The 15,309-nt window shown below is 34.5% G+C and overlaps 2 protein-coding genes across 3 annotated transcripts; both read right to left on the reverse strand.

Moving 5' to 3' along the window:
• Positions 1 to 479: 479 nt before the first annotated feature.
• On the reverse strand, positions 480 to 7,726 carry LOC130968408 (uncharacterized). Its single transcript, XM_057893662.1, has 11 exons — positions 7,190 to 7,726; positions 5,698 to 6,341; positions 5,370 to 5,455; positions 5,174 to 5,268; positions 4,707 to 4,988; positions 4,138 to 4,617; positions 3,194 to 3,863; positions 2,847 to 3,077; positions 2,616 to 2,740; positions 2,116 to 2,528; positions 480 to 1,801 (listed from the first exon to the last, which is right to left on the reverse strand). The coding sequence occupies exons 2-11, from the start codon at positions 6,298 to 6,300 to the stop codon at positions 800 to 802; spliced, it is 3,987 nt and encodes a 1,328-aa protein (XP_057749645.1). The 5' UTR covers positions 6,301 to 6,341; positions 7,190 to 7,726; the 3' UTR covers positions 480 to 799.
• Positions 7,727 to 9,682: 1,956 nt separating this feature from the next.
• LOC130970779 (putative disease resistance RPP13-like protein 3) lies at positions 9,683 to 13,988 on the reverse strand. 2 transcript variants are annotated; one of them, XM_057896962.1, is made up of 2 exons: positions 11,032 to 13,988; positions 9,683 to 9,840 (listed from the first exon to the last, which is right to left on the reverse strand). In XM_057896962.1, exon 1 carries the CDS (start codon positions 13,836 to 13,838, stop codon positions 11,034 to 11,036), a length of 2,805 nt encoding a protein of 934 aa, XP_057752945.1. In that variant the 5' UTR covers positions 13,839 to 13,988; the 3' UTR covers positions 9,683 to 9,840; positions 11,032 to 11,033. The 2 variants fall into 2 exon arrangements, with proteins under 2 accessions (XP_057752945.1, XP_057752946.1); XM_057896963.1 differs by lacking the exon at positions 9,683 to 9,840 and having other exon boundaries at positions 10,877 to 11,284; positions 11,366 to 13,988.
• Between the last annotated feature and the right edge of the window lie 1,321 nt (positions 13,989 to 15,309).

A 15,309-nucleotide genomic window follows, 5' to 3' on the forward strand; every position in this document is an offset into this window, starting at 1 on the left:
ATACACATTACAAGCCAATTTTGATGGAATTTTCCAATTTTGAATCTTTTCAATTTTTTTTAAACTTCATTTGTCGTTTTCAATTATTTTTGTTTTGAACCTTTCAAGTACATCATTTATAGTTCACGAAAATCTTTAAATATTTTAGAAATAAATAAATACCAATATTCTAATAATTTTAGCAGTTAATTTCAATAAATATATTATATATATTTATTATAATTAAAACATCAGTATTTTGAAATGCCTTAAATTCCATAGTTTATTCATTTTAAAAACCCTCAACAAAATCCATGCTTAAAGAATGCCCCTTAGCTCAAATAAAAAACCATACACGTTATCGGTGCTACGTTAAATGGGTCATACAAGAAGAAATCCCAGTAAAGAATTTAGCTAATCTATTACTACTACTAGTAGTAATCAAGTGGGGAAACCAGAGATGATGGTCAATTATATGCAATGCAAAAAGAGACCAATGATGAAGTCAGGAACAAAGGAAACCTTGTCATTTAAAAAGAAAGTCATCCGCAAGCTCCTATTGATATTTCCGAAGTTATGCCGGCTGATTTTCTCACTATATATACAAACAGCCGTAACTATGTGTTTTTGAACCAAAAAGATAATACCAAAAACATGTATTTAACTAAGGAGTAAAGGAGGGAAGAAAAGTAGAAAACACACTTGTTCACTCTAGAAGCTCATGAAGGTGGATTAAGGGGTCCTACATGATAGGCTATAGCTTTTATCAAAGGCATATGGAACAGATAATGTACAAGATTAGAGATATACTAGGTAGATTTTATTTGTCTGTGTATCTCCCAAAAAGGAGAAACGGAGTATTCACATGATGCCCATCAGTCGAATGTTCAGCTTTTGGAGCAGGTTTGACAGGTTCCTTATTTGATGATGGGAATGATAGAGACAGGGAAAGAGATGCAGCAACACTGTTGTCGCCCTCTTGCTCATCCCCAACTACTTCAGGTGGTTTTTTCTGGTTATTTTTCTTGTCTACAGCTCCGACGAGAAAAGGGAACATACCCTTATGGGGCGGCGCTGGAACTGGCAGTGGCTGTGGTTTTATTTTGCCCCCCAAAGCAAGCTCTAGATTTGGAATCCCAACTTGAAATTGACCCTCATACTCACAAGACCCCTCCAGTGGCATGCCGTTGAGCATCAATTGCGAGTCATTTTTCTTATGCGAATCAACAGGAAAGAAGGTTCTTTCCATGGTTCCAAGGTTCTCAACTGAAGAGAAGGTACCAGGATGGTTTGCATGGGCCGTAAAACTGCCATTGGAAGATTCCCTACCTCCTGAACTACAACTTCCATAAATATCAGTTAAACCTGACTTGAGCTTCTTGCTGGAACTTTCTCCATCTTCCAATTTTCCATTCACCTTATCCCAAGGCAATTTCTGATAACTATCTGTGGAAGCCTTCAAAACTGCATTTGAAACATCTATATGCTGAACTTTTTTATCATTAGTTTGCTGACAGTTTATGATTGTTATAGATGGGTCTTCTTGAAGCGTTGCCTCTATGCTAATATTGAGATCTTCTTCTATCAGTTTCCTTTTAGGCCTATGTTGATCTTCATCATGGTTAATTCTCTCTGAAATTTGATTTTCAGAGGTATTGCTTGCAGCATCTGTCTCTTGTTTCTCGGCAGAAGGAATCCCTGAAGACAGAGAGTTCTCTTGCTTGACTGAAATATCATAGTCATTATTTGTTTCCACAATCCTGTTACTTACAAGTGTTCTCATTGCTTCAGGAGGTGTGGGGACTCTCTGCTGTCCATCTTTCTGCACAAAGCAAGAACATCTTAGCAGCAGCACTCATAACTGTCAACATGGTCTCTAATACCAAAACTTCATTATGCTTATATTTAATCTTCCCTTTGATTTAATATTTAAGGATTGGTAACTTTATAACATCAGCAATTCAACTTAATTGTAGGAGGCTAGGAGCGCCAAATAAACCACTGTACACATTCTACAATATAGGAAATCAAAATAGCATTTGAAATTAAAAAATTTCATAGATCAGGGTCACATCGCAGAATTAGCAAAGAAAATTTCAAGTATATCAAATTAAGCATTTAAGGGTAAAACAGTACCGGGGATGAACCTGCGGAATGCAATTCTTGGCACAACTGACCACTGCTTGAAGGAATCTCCAATGTAGATTCAGTGTTGATTCTACTATCTTGCCTATGTAAGTTTACTTGTGAAGCCAAACATGCCTCATCACTAGTTTCTTTGATATCAAAATCCCCATGGAAAACATTAGGGCCTTCACCTATGGAAGTGGAAGGGAGAACTGCACTGCATGTTCTACCACAAGCAATTGATTGTTCATCCATCCGCTTCAGTGAGCTGTGGGTTTCAGACAAATTCATGACAGAAGTTGGAAAATCCTTCTCAACTGGCACCGCGTTCAAACTGGGAATACAAACCTTTCTTGCAGAGTCAAAATTATTCATCCTATGTCCTCTAAATACACCCCATAAGAAAAACAGCATATTCCAACCTGCAGAAAATGCAGTTAAAACAATAAGTTTTCTTATGTTGTGGTACAAACTATAGGTTGTAGCAAGAGTCAATAAAAAGTCCTTACGCTGAGAATTTTCAGGAAGCTGATTAGATGGGAATATGAGAAGTTCAACACCATCAAAACTTCCTTTAAGTGCTAAATCATTTCTAATCATGTGATCCAGTAGACCCTTGTAGTGTCTCCTATAACTGAATCAAAAAATTATTGAATAACTAAATAATTACTAGACAGAAAATCGAAGAAATATATATTAAATTCGTAGCTCTGTCAATAAAATAATATTCATATCCTTGCCTTTCAATGTCTTCGGCAAAAAAGTAAAGAGCGATATTATCTTCCCTAGCCCCGCCTTGATGAAATTGTGAAGGCCAAGTGCTCAAGCGAGAAACTTCATCAAGGGAAACTTCAGGTAGAAACTTGTTCACTACCTCAAGAACCTTGGGGGATGCACATGTGGATAAATGTGCTTGAATTCCAGTATACAAGTTAGGTAGCTTTCCATATCTGTGCACTTGAAAGACACCTCTGCATGAACAACAAAGTTCATGTAGATCACACTTAAAAGTTAAACATTAAAAAGGAATAGAACAAGAGCAATCTAGAATAACGAGAAACTAGCTTATCACAGAATGTTAACATACTGCCAGATGAATTGATGTTCTGGAAAGACTGCTATCTGTGAAAGAACACTTGAGACAGCCAAAGCTTGATTCTGGAAATCTCTCACTACAGGATTTCCAGGATCAGGACCAACAGATTCTAACTTTCTTGGCTGTATTGGACCAAAGCTAACTGGCTTCGAACCATTGGAAGATGGAGTTTCAAATGTTGGGTTGTGAAGGATCTCCTGCCTCGCTTTTGTTTCTTCAGTAGAAAGAATATTCTTTCGTGTGTTGATAACAATCGACTGATCCTGAGAACTGACTTCGGAATTCAAGTCTCTGCCTGATGTAGAAAATTCATCAGTTCGATCAGGTACTTCTTTCTTCTTGCATATTTCAGGCCTTCTAAGCAAAGCTGCCTGGATTGCAGCTTTCAGTCTATTATCTTTATGTATCTTGTCTTTTGAACTGTTTGGGGCAGTGGTTGATCCTTCGAGGCTGAATTCTTCTCTATTAGCAACCCCACGACATTCTGTTGCATGGCCAAAATCCTTACTTTTGTGAAAGATTGAGCTTCCAGAAGCATTAGTAAGACCAGAGCTCACATGATCAATAGAACTATCTTTGGCATTATCAATTTGATTTGAAAATTCTATTGATTGAGGCGCCCCATCCAATTGAGTTTCTTCACCACTGGTTGCTATTCTTTCTGAAATTTAAGGAACAAAATAAGAGAAGTCTTGGCAGATTACGTAGTTTCTTAGTTTCAAGCACAAAATGACAAAATACACCAAAATGTTATCCCACTGAAACTAGTATAAGATACAGTTTCATAGATGATACAGTTCCTACACTGAAACTAAAATATCAAGACAAGCTAATTGCCACAGAAAAGAACAATGTTAAAAATATAAGTGGAACTCCTGCGGGATCAAACAAAATATCAACACAAAGCAATAACATGTTTCCAATGAAGATCGCACCTGCACTAAATAAAGGTGCCGAACTCTTGCGGTTTATATTATTCTTAGACTTAGATAATGAATTTGATCTCACATCTGGGTTGACCTTACGCTCTCGATTGTTAACTGCAGAAGGTTTACTGGTCTCACCATGAGGAGAAAGCTTATGGTCACCTATAGGTTTGGAAATGGTTGAACAAACCACAGGCTGATCAACCCTAGAGAGAAATTTCCTGTCAGATTCTTTTGTTAGTCTTGATCCTTTCAGGTCCTGTGTTGTTCCAGACTTAGAAGTAAGCATTTTAACTTTTGATTCAGTGGCATTCGAACTGCTCAAATTTGATGATTTGAATGATGTAGATTTGCTAATTATTTGCCTTGGTGCCTCGCTATCCTTAGAAGCATGTTCGCTGCCCCCTTTCTTCTTTTGCGGGACTTCATCAACAAGTTTGACTCTTGGGTTGGAATTCGTATTGAATGAATTTGACTTCAACAATGTACCTAAAAACAAATCCACAGCCACTTAAAGAAACAATAAAAATATCTTAGGAATGTAGAATTGTCCTGAGCAAATAAAAATAAATCCATACTCTTTGTTGTTTGACTTCGAGGACCAGCTGAAAGAGAGCGAGCAAGTTCTCTGTCACTGCCATCAGGGTGATTACAAATGGAGCTGTGGTAACCAGACTTCAACTTTCCCTTATCAAGGTTCTTGAATGAAGACTCTCGTGACAGTGGAAATACTCTCTTGGGGCTTGAACCCTTTGGTGACCCAATGTTTGACTCAAGAGCTTGCTTTTTTACTGCCTTAGCCAATTCTTCACTTTCAAGAGGCCTTTTTCCAGAGATAAGTGCAGTTGAATTAATTTTACCTGCAATAAAATTCCACAAATCCATTAATACACAGCAATAGATGTGGGTGCTTGATAGCTTACAGTGCCATCAATATAATGCAAATTCAGTAAAAGAAAGAAATAATTGTGAAACAGCATAAAGACTAGAGAGATGAAATTTAAAACTGCAGAAAACTATCCTCCTGTATTTCCCTAACTCTTACCCAGCTTTTGATTTTCAGTCTCCTGAGCATACTTGCATTCTTCACATAACCAGTCTCCTTCTGGAACCTTTTCAAGCATTTCTCGCATGCAATAGCTGATTCAAAGAAATAAGAATATTACGACTCATTTTATTCAATGAGTTATACAGAATATGATTAAAAAGAAAGAGTGAATATGAACAGTTCGTATGCTTACGTGTGCTCTGCACCATCACTGCACCTGCTACATACTGCAAGCAGCTCCTCCCGACCAGCATCCCCACAGATGTCACAAACTTTTACCTATTTTCCAGTTAACGAAATCATAAGAATGCTTGTCCTCATGGTGAGCAGCATACACAATTTTTGCAAGAGAAATGGAAGTTTGAATAAAGAGAATATGAAAGATCAAGAATGATTTTAAGGTGAGTAGACTAACATTTACAATTCACTACCCTATACCACCAAAGGATCAGTAAAAATTTTCATCTCCATAACTCTATTTCAAAGAAAAGTAAACAAACAATAAAAGCAAATGTACCCACATCATGCTCAACATCTGAGTCATCACTCTCATCTTCAGAGTGAGCTTCAGGCTTGACTGGTGATTTAACCTGCTCCCCTTGCTTCTCATGCAGTCCATCACGGACTGGAACTTTATGATTTTTGTCTTTCACATTACCAACATCACTATCTGAATCTGATTCTGACTTTGGATATACTCTTGTCGAAAGCACAGCAGTATTGCCATTAATAACAGGTATTAAATCAGCATCACTGGTTCTACTGATACAAGAAGCATTGTCATCAAGACCTTCTAAAAATTTGGCATCCCGGTACTTCTCTGATAAAACTCGTGTGCTTTCAGCATTTTCAGACAGAGATTCATGACTGGAATTAACACTAAGCATGTTACCGGTTTCACTGCTAGCATGATTCAATCTTTCACAAGTTCTGCTCCTACGAGAAGATTGATCACCCTCATCCGTAGAAAACTGATTGGCCTCCCCCAAGTGACAATTTTCATCAGAGAACTCTTTGGCCTTTGGTCGAGTGAGAGCTCGACTAAGATGAATGCAGGACGAACAAGGAGCTGAGCAAACGTTACAAGTCCCTGACTCGAGTTTCATATCAGCGTTCTGGATCATAGAATGTTTGACACACCTCTTTTTCCAGATTCAGGTAATACCTGATGTATAAAAAAGTATGTTAAAAGAAAGATGAGCTTTGATGCAGATTTCACTAGTCATATAGCTCCCACTAATTCTTTCTACAAGGCCAAGGTTCCATCAACCATTAAAAGAGACCTTCAAAGCATAAAGATATCCTTTTTCGTTATTTATATCTAGTTTTAGCTGGCTGTTAGGTCTTGACTAACCATAAAATAAAAATATGTCAAGCCATACAAAGTTCTTGTGGGTTGTTAATTTTAATGTCATCGCTTAACATCAACAGAGAGGATAACATCACCAAGTATAGTACAATAGTTGATAGTGGATAATAAATCATAAATGGCAAATAGATGATAAACAATATAATTTAAGAAGCATCAAAGTTAAATATTCCCCATGAAATTCAGCATTCACTAAAATCAAAGCATCTAATGTAGTCAGAAATCATTAAAGAAACAGAAATGATCAAGAAAAAATTATCAAACTACAATGAGACCCAGATGCAGTTGCTACTTCACATATTTGATTAAACTTCAGCTCCTTACCCACAGAAACACACTCGCAATGCTGAACTCATCTAGAAGGTAATTCCAAACTACACTAACAATTATCATCGATCCAAACTCTAGCAACCATAAGAACAAACGCTATGTAAGCACTAAACTAGGCACGAAAAAGAAGCAAAGATTTCAACCAAGTTCTGGAATCAACCCTAACCGGAACATACTGAATCATCCCACCCTATCGTAACAAGTACCAAACTAACAAAACAACTTCCCCACAGAACTACATATTATGAATATGAGTATAGTATAAATAAAAACCCTAACTAAGAATGGATTGAGAGAAATAGATAATCACGTACTTCTTGCTTGGAAAGCATTGTTCGCCGCATTGTTAAAACCTCAGGGGCGTTCAGCCATTTGCGTTGTAGCAATAGAAGCGCTAAGTGCCTTCCAACGACGCCGTTTTGAAGCTCCTAAAAACCGTTTTCTGTCCTTTCAATTTGCGGAAAATCAGTGTTTCTAGCTTTCTGCTACGACACCACCAACCAACCAAAAGTGCCGAATTCAAAGTGCAGATACAGAAAAACGAAATATATATGATCCTATAAGAATTCTTTTCCAATTTTGTTAGTAATTGATAGATAGCACATCAGCTCATGAATTTGTCTTTCCTCTCTCTGAAGCCGTGAAAGAAAAAAGAAAGCAAATAGGGAACTAAGAATTGAAATGGTGCTCGCTCTCCTTTGTCTCTCTGAATTTCTTCGGGGGGTTTCAGATGGGTTTTCTTTTTCTTTTCTTTTCTTCCTCAGAAGAATTTCCTTTCACTCTTCTATTTGATTAACTTTTGCTCATGCGGCAAAATTAAATTTCAGAGTAAATATATGCAACTAAGTGCAAGAATGAAAAACCCACAATTCTCTCTCTCTCTCTCTCTCTCTATATATATATATCTTGTTGGGGCTTGTAGATTCTATAGAGGTCTTGCCACGTAACATTCTTCTTCTTTTGTTTTAGAATTTTTTTTGGTGACTTAGAATTTATTTATTTAATTTAAATTTAATTAATAAGAGAAAAAAGTTTTTAAAAAAATTAATATTTTTTATATTACTTAATAATTTATAATATTAATATATTAAAAAATTTGATAGTATTGACATAAATACTAATTATCTAACATATATTTTTAGTTATACGGTATAAATTATTATTAATTTAATTTAATGTAGTCATAATTTTTTTACTGAAAATAGGGAGACTCGAATTCGCGACCTCTTAAAGTTAGTATGAAAAAATTATATCATTTAAACTATAACTCATTGATCATATATTTAATATTATATTAATAAAATAATTATTTTTATATTAATTTTATAAACAAAAATCTAAAATATAGATGAACTTATTGATCATATAAAATATTTTATATTAAAATTAAATTATTCTTTATTATTATTTTAATGTACTGTAAATAAATTAATTTTATATGTATATTTAATAATATATCGTTATTATTTTTTTTAAGAAAATGAAATTATCAATGAATTGAATTTCAACTTTGAAGGGGACGGAGAGCACGTGCGAATTCTGACGGCACGTGCAGAGTGATTGTGAACACTCGTGAGAAAGGTGCGCGTGGATAAGCTCAGCCTCAGCAGTAAATTATGGTGAAATTTCACCAGCAGTTAATTTTACATGGAACCGTTTTTTTTTATTCACATATCTTATTATTTGGTTTGATAAAAAACTTATTTATAGTTTTCTTAAAAGTCAGTTTAAATATATCAAATAATTATATTTTTTTATTTTTTAAAATTTTTTTACATATTATCTTTAAATGATGAATTTATACAATTTTTTTTGTCTTTGTTAATCAAGTTTCTTTCTTTAAATTTATTTTTTATTTTTATTTATTTAATTTTCTTAAAATATATGTATACAGATTGTTTGAAAAGGTAAAATTTGGTATTCTAAAAAAAAGAACTCACATTTTTTTATTAGTATAGGAATAACAAATGAGCAAAAATTAGGAATCAAAACGAAAAGAGAAAAAAATTAAGATTCATATAGAAGGAGAAAACCGAGCTTGCAATAGAAACAAAAGGTAATTAAATTTTAGAATGGTCTTTGAAATTGGCGTCGTGCACCAAAATCATTCTTAAGATTCTAATTGCACTAATTACGTCCTTGAGATTGATGAAAATGCATCATACTAGTTTCTGATCCATTTTCCATTAACGACGTGATGACATAGCCTGATGATGTGGGTTGTTAGTAATACGTGCCACTCTATGATTTGACCATGTGTAATGGTATAATGATGCGGAATGACACGTGGCATACTCGTATGGATGGTTGTAACACGTGCCACGAATGGTTTCTAATTAATTTTGTTTAATTAATCATTAAAATAAATGGTTTATTCTGATTTGGCACTAAGGGGACACCTCACTTAAAATATCCGTGCCAGCAAGGAGTAAAGAGAGCCACGTGTCCATTCAAACTAACGACGCTACACGCCAATGGCCGAGAGGGTGAATGTGTCCGCCGAATGTATAAATACTGTGCATGAGTGACTCATTAAATGATTGAAATGTATTTGTGTCTCTTCTTCCTAATATATTTAACAAAAATGAATGCATACTCGAAACACAATGGTATTGGTAGCCTATTGGTAAGCTTGCCTAGTTCTAACCTAAAAGACCTGTTTGAACTTTGAACAATGTAAAGCCATTAACACACAACTTGAATTACACTAATCCTCGGTGGCGTGAGAAAATGACCATGGATAATTGAATAAAACTATCTAGCTTGATGATTCAGCTTTCGTCTTTTTTTTTTTCTGCAATTAATAATACGAATTTGCACAAGTTAATTCTCAAAGTCTTGCTTCCTCTCAAAGCTTTACCATAATGGCAATGTTCTTCATTATTCATTTCCTATCCATTTTTATCTTCATCTTTTCTTGCATTATATTCACCTTTATGAGGATGTTCTGTCTTCTTAACACTATCTGCACCAGTGCAAGAACAGATATAAGGTATCTAAAAAAACTTCAAACTAACCTAGCAAACAAACTTGAAAACTTGTTGCCCAAATCTATTATTATTATAATCGATTATATGTGAAGTGTGTAACATAGAACATAATCCTTTCATAACAATCCCCTGAAAATCCTGAAGGACTGTTTTTACTTCATAGTTTAGCTGAATGATAATGCTTACATGAACCTAACTTAAATCTTCCTATGCCGGACTGAGAGAGATTTGCATAAATTTAGAAGACAGAAATTGATATTGAGAAGGGAGATCCCTCATTTTCCAAACAAATATATAAAACCATTTATATGCTTCTATCAATCATTTTAAGCTTTTCAAAGAGATTATTTAATGACAAGTATTGGAGCTTTTATGAGAATAAAGTTTGATCTTAGTTGCAAGAGAGCCTATATTAGAAATAAAACCATCTATGTATATCTCTGTACCCATCAAATATCAATTTAAATTTTTGGAAGAAAAATTTCATGATACAAACCACGCATTGATCCTCGCCTTTAGGCATAGTTTGCTATTAGAATTAAAAAAAATAAATGCTATGGATAATCACTTAATCACTCTGGATTCTGGAACCAAACAATTCTACAACATAAAGACAAAGAAAATCTTTGAGTGGTGGATAAGTTCTGGTGAAAGTATGGCGTGAAAGGCCATAACAGAATGGGCCAAATGGTAAATGCTGGCTTTAGAGTTCCAAAAGCTAAAATGTAAAAGAGAAAACAAGGGACAAAACCTGGCTATCAATAGAGTTCAAATATTAAAACACATACAAATTCAAGCATGCCATAACATAACCTTGGTACTGGATTCTCTTGACAAGTGATATGACTTAGGAAAAAAAAAAGAACACTCAAACAGAGAAAGTGCCCCTTTACAAGGGAGTTTGTATGTTCATTGTAATATGCAGTAGAAGTGGAGAGAAGATTCAAGCAACTATCAGATGAGAAAGTGGATAAGTAAAAGCAACAAAAGTTTTGGATGAAACTGGTGGCATTGTAAAACCTGAAAACATCAGCATGACAATGCGAATGGAACTGAATAGTAATATTTGTGCAGAATGACTCGGTGGATGAAAATGTACGAAGAATTTTACAGTACATGTAATTTGATTCAAACTCAATATCTCCACATCAAAATTCTATAGTTACCACTAATTAATTATGAGGTCACATCCATCCTTCATTTCCAACATTCCTAGCGCAAGAGACAATGCCCGGGAGGGTTCCACAACTTTTACTTGTCTCAGGGCAGTTAACGACCACAGTTCATCTGGGAGATTGTCTAATCTGTCACAATATCCGATAAGCAGGCTTTGAAGGCATGGCATTGCACCATTGCCTAATTTCCAGTTGTGAATACTCAGAGACTGCATCTCAAAACCCTGGAGCTCTGAGAAAGTGCCTGCAGTGCAATTAATCTCAAAATAATCATCAAAATCACCTGTTCCATGCAATCTCAAAAGTCGGAGTCTAGTAAGATTACCAATGGCATTCATCCCATCATCTTTCATGAAGCTAATGCCTGTCAACGTTAGTTTTGTAATGCATGCAGGAAATGCAATATCACACGTTGCAAGGTCCAAAGCCTCGTGAACTTTTAATGTGGTCAGATATGGCAACTGCTGCAGGCTCTGTAATAATTCAATTGGCTTGCAACCGATCTGCCGTTCCATGTGATAGTAGTTTGAGGGCTTTGGGCCCTTACATTCTTTCATTTTAAAGGAAAGTCGCAACTTGTTCAGATGAATTAATCGTTTTAGGCTTGACAACAACTCATGCACCTTATCTTTGTCGACAGAGGAGATTTGCAAACCCAAATTTCGTAGCTTGGGAAACTTTCCTTTCTCTAACATGCATGCAATTCGTCTATTGAATTTAATGTAAGAGATGGTTTGAAGATTCAACATAACTTGATCATCTACTTTTGAACGATGGTGGCCACTTAGGACGATGATTCCATTACTATTCAAATGCCGAAGTTGTTTGAGGTTCCATAGTCCACTGCGGAAATATATATTTGAAACCCCAAACGGATATTTACTGTATATGTCCAGAGTTTGTAAATTTTGAAGCGTGCATATTGAATCTGGAACATTCAAGGTATCCGTTTCTGGGTATATTCTTAAATACCTTAAATGGATAAATAAACCTAAGTTGGAAGGGACTTTGATGATATTGATTTTAATATCTAATATTCTAACCAACTTGAACAATTTAAAAAGCCATTTCCACTCACTGGGGGTAAAAGAATACCTTGGTGGGTCAAGGCAAAGCAAAGAGCGGACACATGAATGGTCATTGTTGCTTGAAGAAACATAGCTATACATGCAGCATTGGATAGAAAACCTGCGAGGTTTTGATCTCTCTAAAATGTTACTATCTGTGCAAACTTCAAAAAGCATGTTCTCTTTGCTCTCAGATATGCAAAGATCACGAAGAAGATCATGGATGCGACATGCCTTTACATCTCCATTAAAGTTCACTCGCAATGCTTGAACCAAGCTATGATCAATGAGCTCATACAAGTAATCTTCAGCAACATCCTCTGCAGATCTTGACCCATAGTGTTGAATAAATCCCTCAGCAACCCATCTTTGAAGCAATGGCTTTACAGGTATCTCAAAATCTTCAGGGTAGATCCCAAAATACAGAAAGCAGGGCTTTAGTCTTGTAGGCAAGTTGTCGTAGCTGAGTTTGAGTACAATGTCCTTAACTTGGGTCTCATCTCGAGTAAGATACCAGTTGACATGTCCCACCACTCTGAACCATTCCCGGTATGACTTCTCCTTCTTTGCCAATAACCCTGCCAAAACAACAATCGAGAGTGGCAAACCCCCACAACTTTTGACCATTTGTTTGCCAAGATTCTCTATTTCAGAAGGACACTCTTCTCCTCCAAACACTTTCCTGGAAAAGAGTTCCCAGCTTTCATCATAACCGAGTAATTGAAGGTAATAACGAGGATACGGACTCGTACGTGATGTCACCTCTTTCAAACGGCTAGTAACTAGTATTTTACTACCATTATTGTCGTTTGGAAAAGCATCTTGTATCTCATCCCAATCTTGAGTCCTCCAGAGGTCATCAAGGACTACCAGATACCTTTTCATGGTCAAGAAATCTCGCACCATGAGCTTTAGTTCATCCACACTCAAGCTAGAGAGATCACCTGGTTTCTCCATACCTTTTTGTTTCCTTCCCTTCTTTTTCCTCCCATGCTCATATTCAGGGTCAGGCATCAAACACTTGATGAGACCAAGCAAAAGCTCCTTAACTCTGCAGTCATTTGACACATAAACCCATGCACGACAATTGAAATATGACTTCACCTCACCGCTGTTATAGACCTTTCGGGCAAGGGTGGTCTTGCCCAAGCCACCCATACCGATGATGGAGACAACATTGCTTTGGGAACTCTCTTCCTTAAGCAGCTGGATCACTGCCTTGGATTCACCAACAAAACCGACAACATCATGTTCCTCCACATTTGTTCTCCTCTTGTGCAGCAACCGCATCTTCTCGTCTTCTCTTGTTGAAGATGATGATCCACTCTCTTGTTGGAAGACATCGGTGAACTTGATCTTGTTGTCTCTTATTTCATTGACAGTGGCTTTGATGCTGTCTATTTTTTCAGCCACATCACGCAGCAACTTTGCATGTTCAAAACCATGGAGCATCCTCCCCAGCTTGGTTCGACGCTTGTGCATAGCCACTTTGACAACAAAGGTGTCGATGACATCCTCAGCTTCGTGAGCGACATCTCTGATCTGGCGAAGAACTTCTTTCTCTACTCCTTTCTTGGTTTTACCTTCAGGGGTTTGGAGATGCTCGTTTATCATTCTGAGCTCTCTGTGAAGGGATCTAACCTTCTCGTCCACGCCAAATAGCAGATTAGCTTCGCGTGCTAGCAATTGGGACAAGTTATCTAGGACAAACGAAATCACATTATCTGCCATTACAAGGGGGTGTGTATGTCAAGTATGGAACGGATTGATTTGTGCTTGAAAACTGAAGTGATGATGGTTGATGTAGGAAATTGGTGTTTGGTGAGGAGCGATCTAATAAAATCTATCCGGGGCCACTCCAATGAAGCCATTAAAAGTGACTTCCGCTGAATGTCTAAGCTGGACCGTTTGATATATTTTGGGATTAAAGATCTTATGGACATATATGTTCTTTTTGGGGTGAATGTTACAATACCTCTCTATTGTTTCGAGTTTTGAAACTCTTTTATCTTATTAATATTATAATATATATTAGCACGATATTTTAGAAGACATTACATTAATGAAGCTTTTAATGCATCTTGATAAAATCATTAAACAATTAATGTATTATTTTTGTAGAACTACAAAAAAATATTTATATTTAAACTATAAATATTTAATTACAAATTAATATTTAAATATTTATTATACTATAACAAATATTAAACAGTATAATAAAATAATTACTTATTAATATTTTTTGATAGGATTTGTTAATACTTTTATTATAATTTTAATATATATAATATTTTATTCTTCTATTTTATATCATATTTTTATTATACTTTAAAAGTTATTAATAAATACAATAAAATATATTAGTAAGTACTATAAAAAATATTATTGAGTGATTATTTTATTATACTCATTAATATTTTTATAGTAATATTTAAACATGGTATAAAAAAAAGAGTAAAAATAAATATAGTGTAAAATAGAGAAATTAAAAAAAAATCTAGCAAATCACCAAAATTTTGAATAATCTGTGTCCTCGCAAAAGAAAAATGGATTAATGTAATTAAAGATTTTTTATTTGTTTTGAAAATTAAAAAATTATTTTAATTCATTTAAATAATTTTTCCATATATTAGTCTTTTATAATTAAATTTAAATTTTGAATTTCTAATATTAGTAAATAAAATTCATTATAAAAATTACAAAATTTAAATTCAAAAAATTATTTTTAAAAGAGACATCTTGAAATGAATATTAATTTTAGTAGATAAGTGTTTGACAATATTTCTCAAAAGGAAAACATGAAAAATTATTATTCTACGTTCTAAAATAAAATTTATTTTTATTTTAAAATTTTAATACGTTAATATATAGTTTAATATATCTAAATGTATAAGCTTCAAATTTCTGAAAAAATTTTTTAAAAATAATGTTAATAGAATGTTTATACGTATAGATATCTAGAAAATAATTAATACATAAAAAAATATTATTTAATTTAAACAATAGCTCAGATTTTTTTCTATTAAATTTGTACTATATAATCCAATTTAATTTAGGATATTGGTGTAATTTTATTTAATTTATCATGTATATACTGTATTAGTAGTAAATTGAATAAGCCTAATTTAATTTATTACTGGTATAAATTATTGATATTTCTTACTTTTAAGTTTATTTTTTATTAATTTTAAAACATAAATAT

The sequence above is a fragment of the Arachis stenosperma genome, chromosome 3, assembly GCF_014773155.1.
Source record: "Arachis stenosperma cultivar V10309 chromosome 3, arast.V10309.gnm1.PFL2, whole genome shotgun sequence".
NCBI lineage: Eukaryota > Viridiplantae > Streptophyta > Magnoliopsida > Fabales > Fabaceae > Arachis > Arachis stenosperma.

Bases quoted from the DNA above. Each gene is read 5' to 3' on its own strand.
- LOC130968408 (XM_057893662.1), bottom strand. From the start codon at position 6,300: ATGATCCAGAACGCTGATATGAAACTCGAGTCAGGGACTTGTAACGTT. The intron at 4,618-4,706 runs GTATGGATTTAT...ATTTGTTTTTAG, and splicing joins TCGAAGTCAAACAACAAAGA to GTACATTGTTGAAGTCAAAT. The intron at 2,529-2,615 runs GTAAGGACTTTT...CATTTTCTGCAG, and splicing joins GCTTCCTGAAAATTCTCAGC to GTTGGAATATGCTGTTTTTC.
- LOC130970779 (XM_057896962.1), bottom strand. From the start codon at position 13,838: ATGGCAGATAATGTGATTTCGTTTGTCCTAGATAACTTGTCCCAATTG.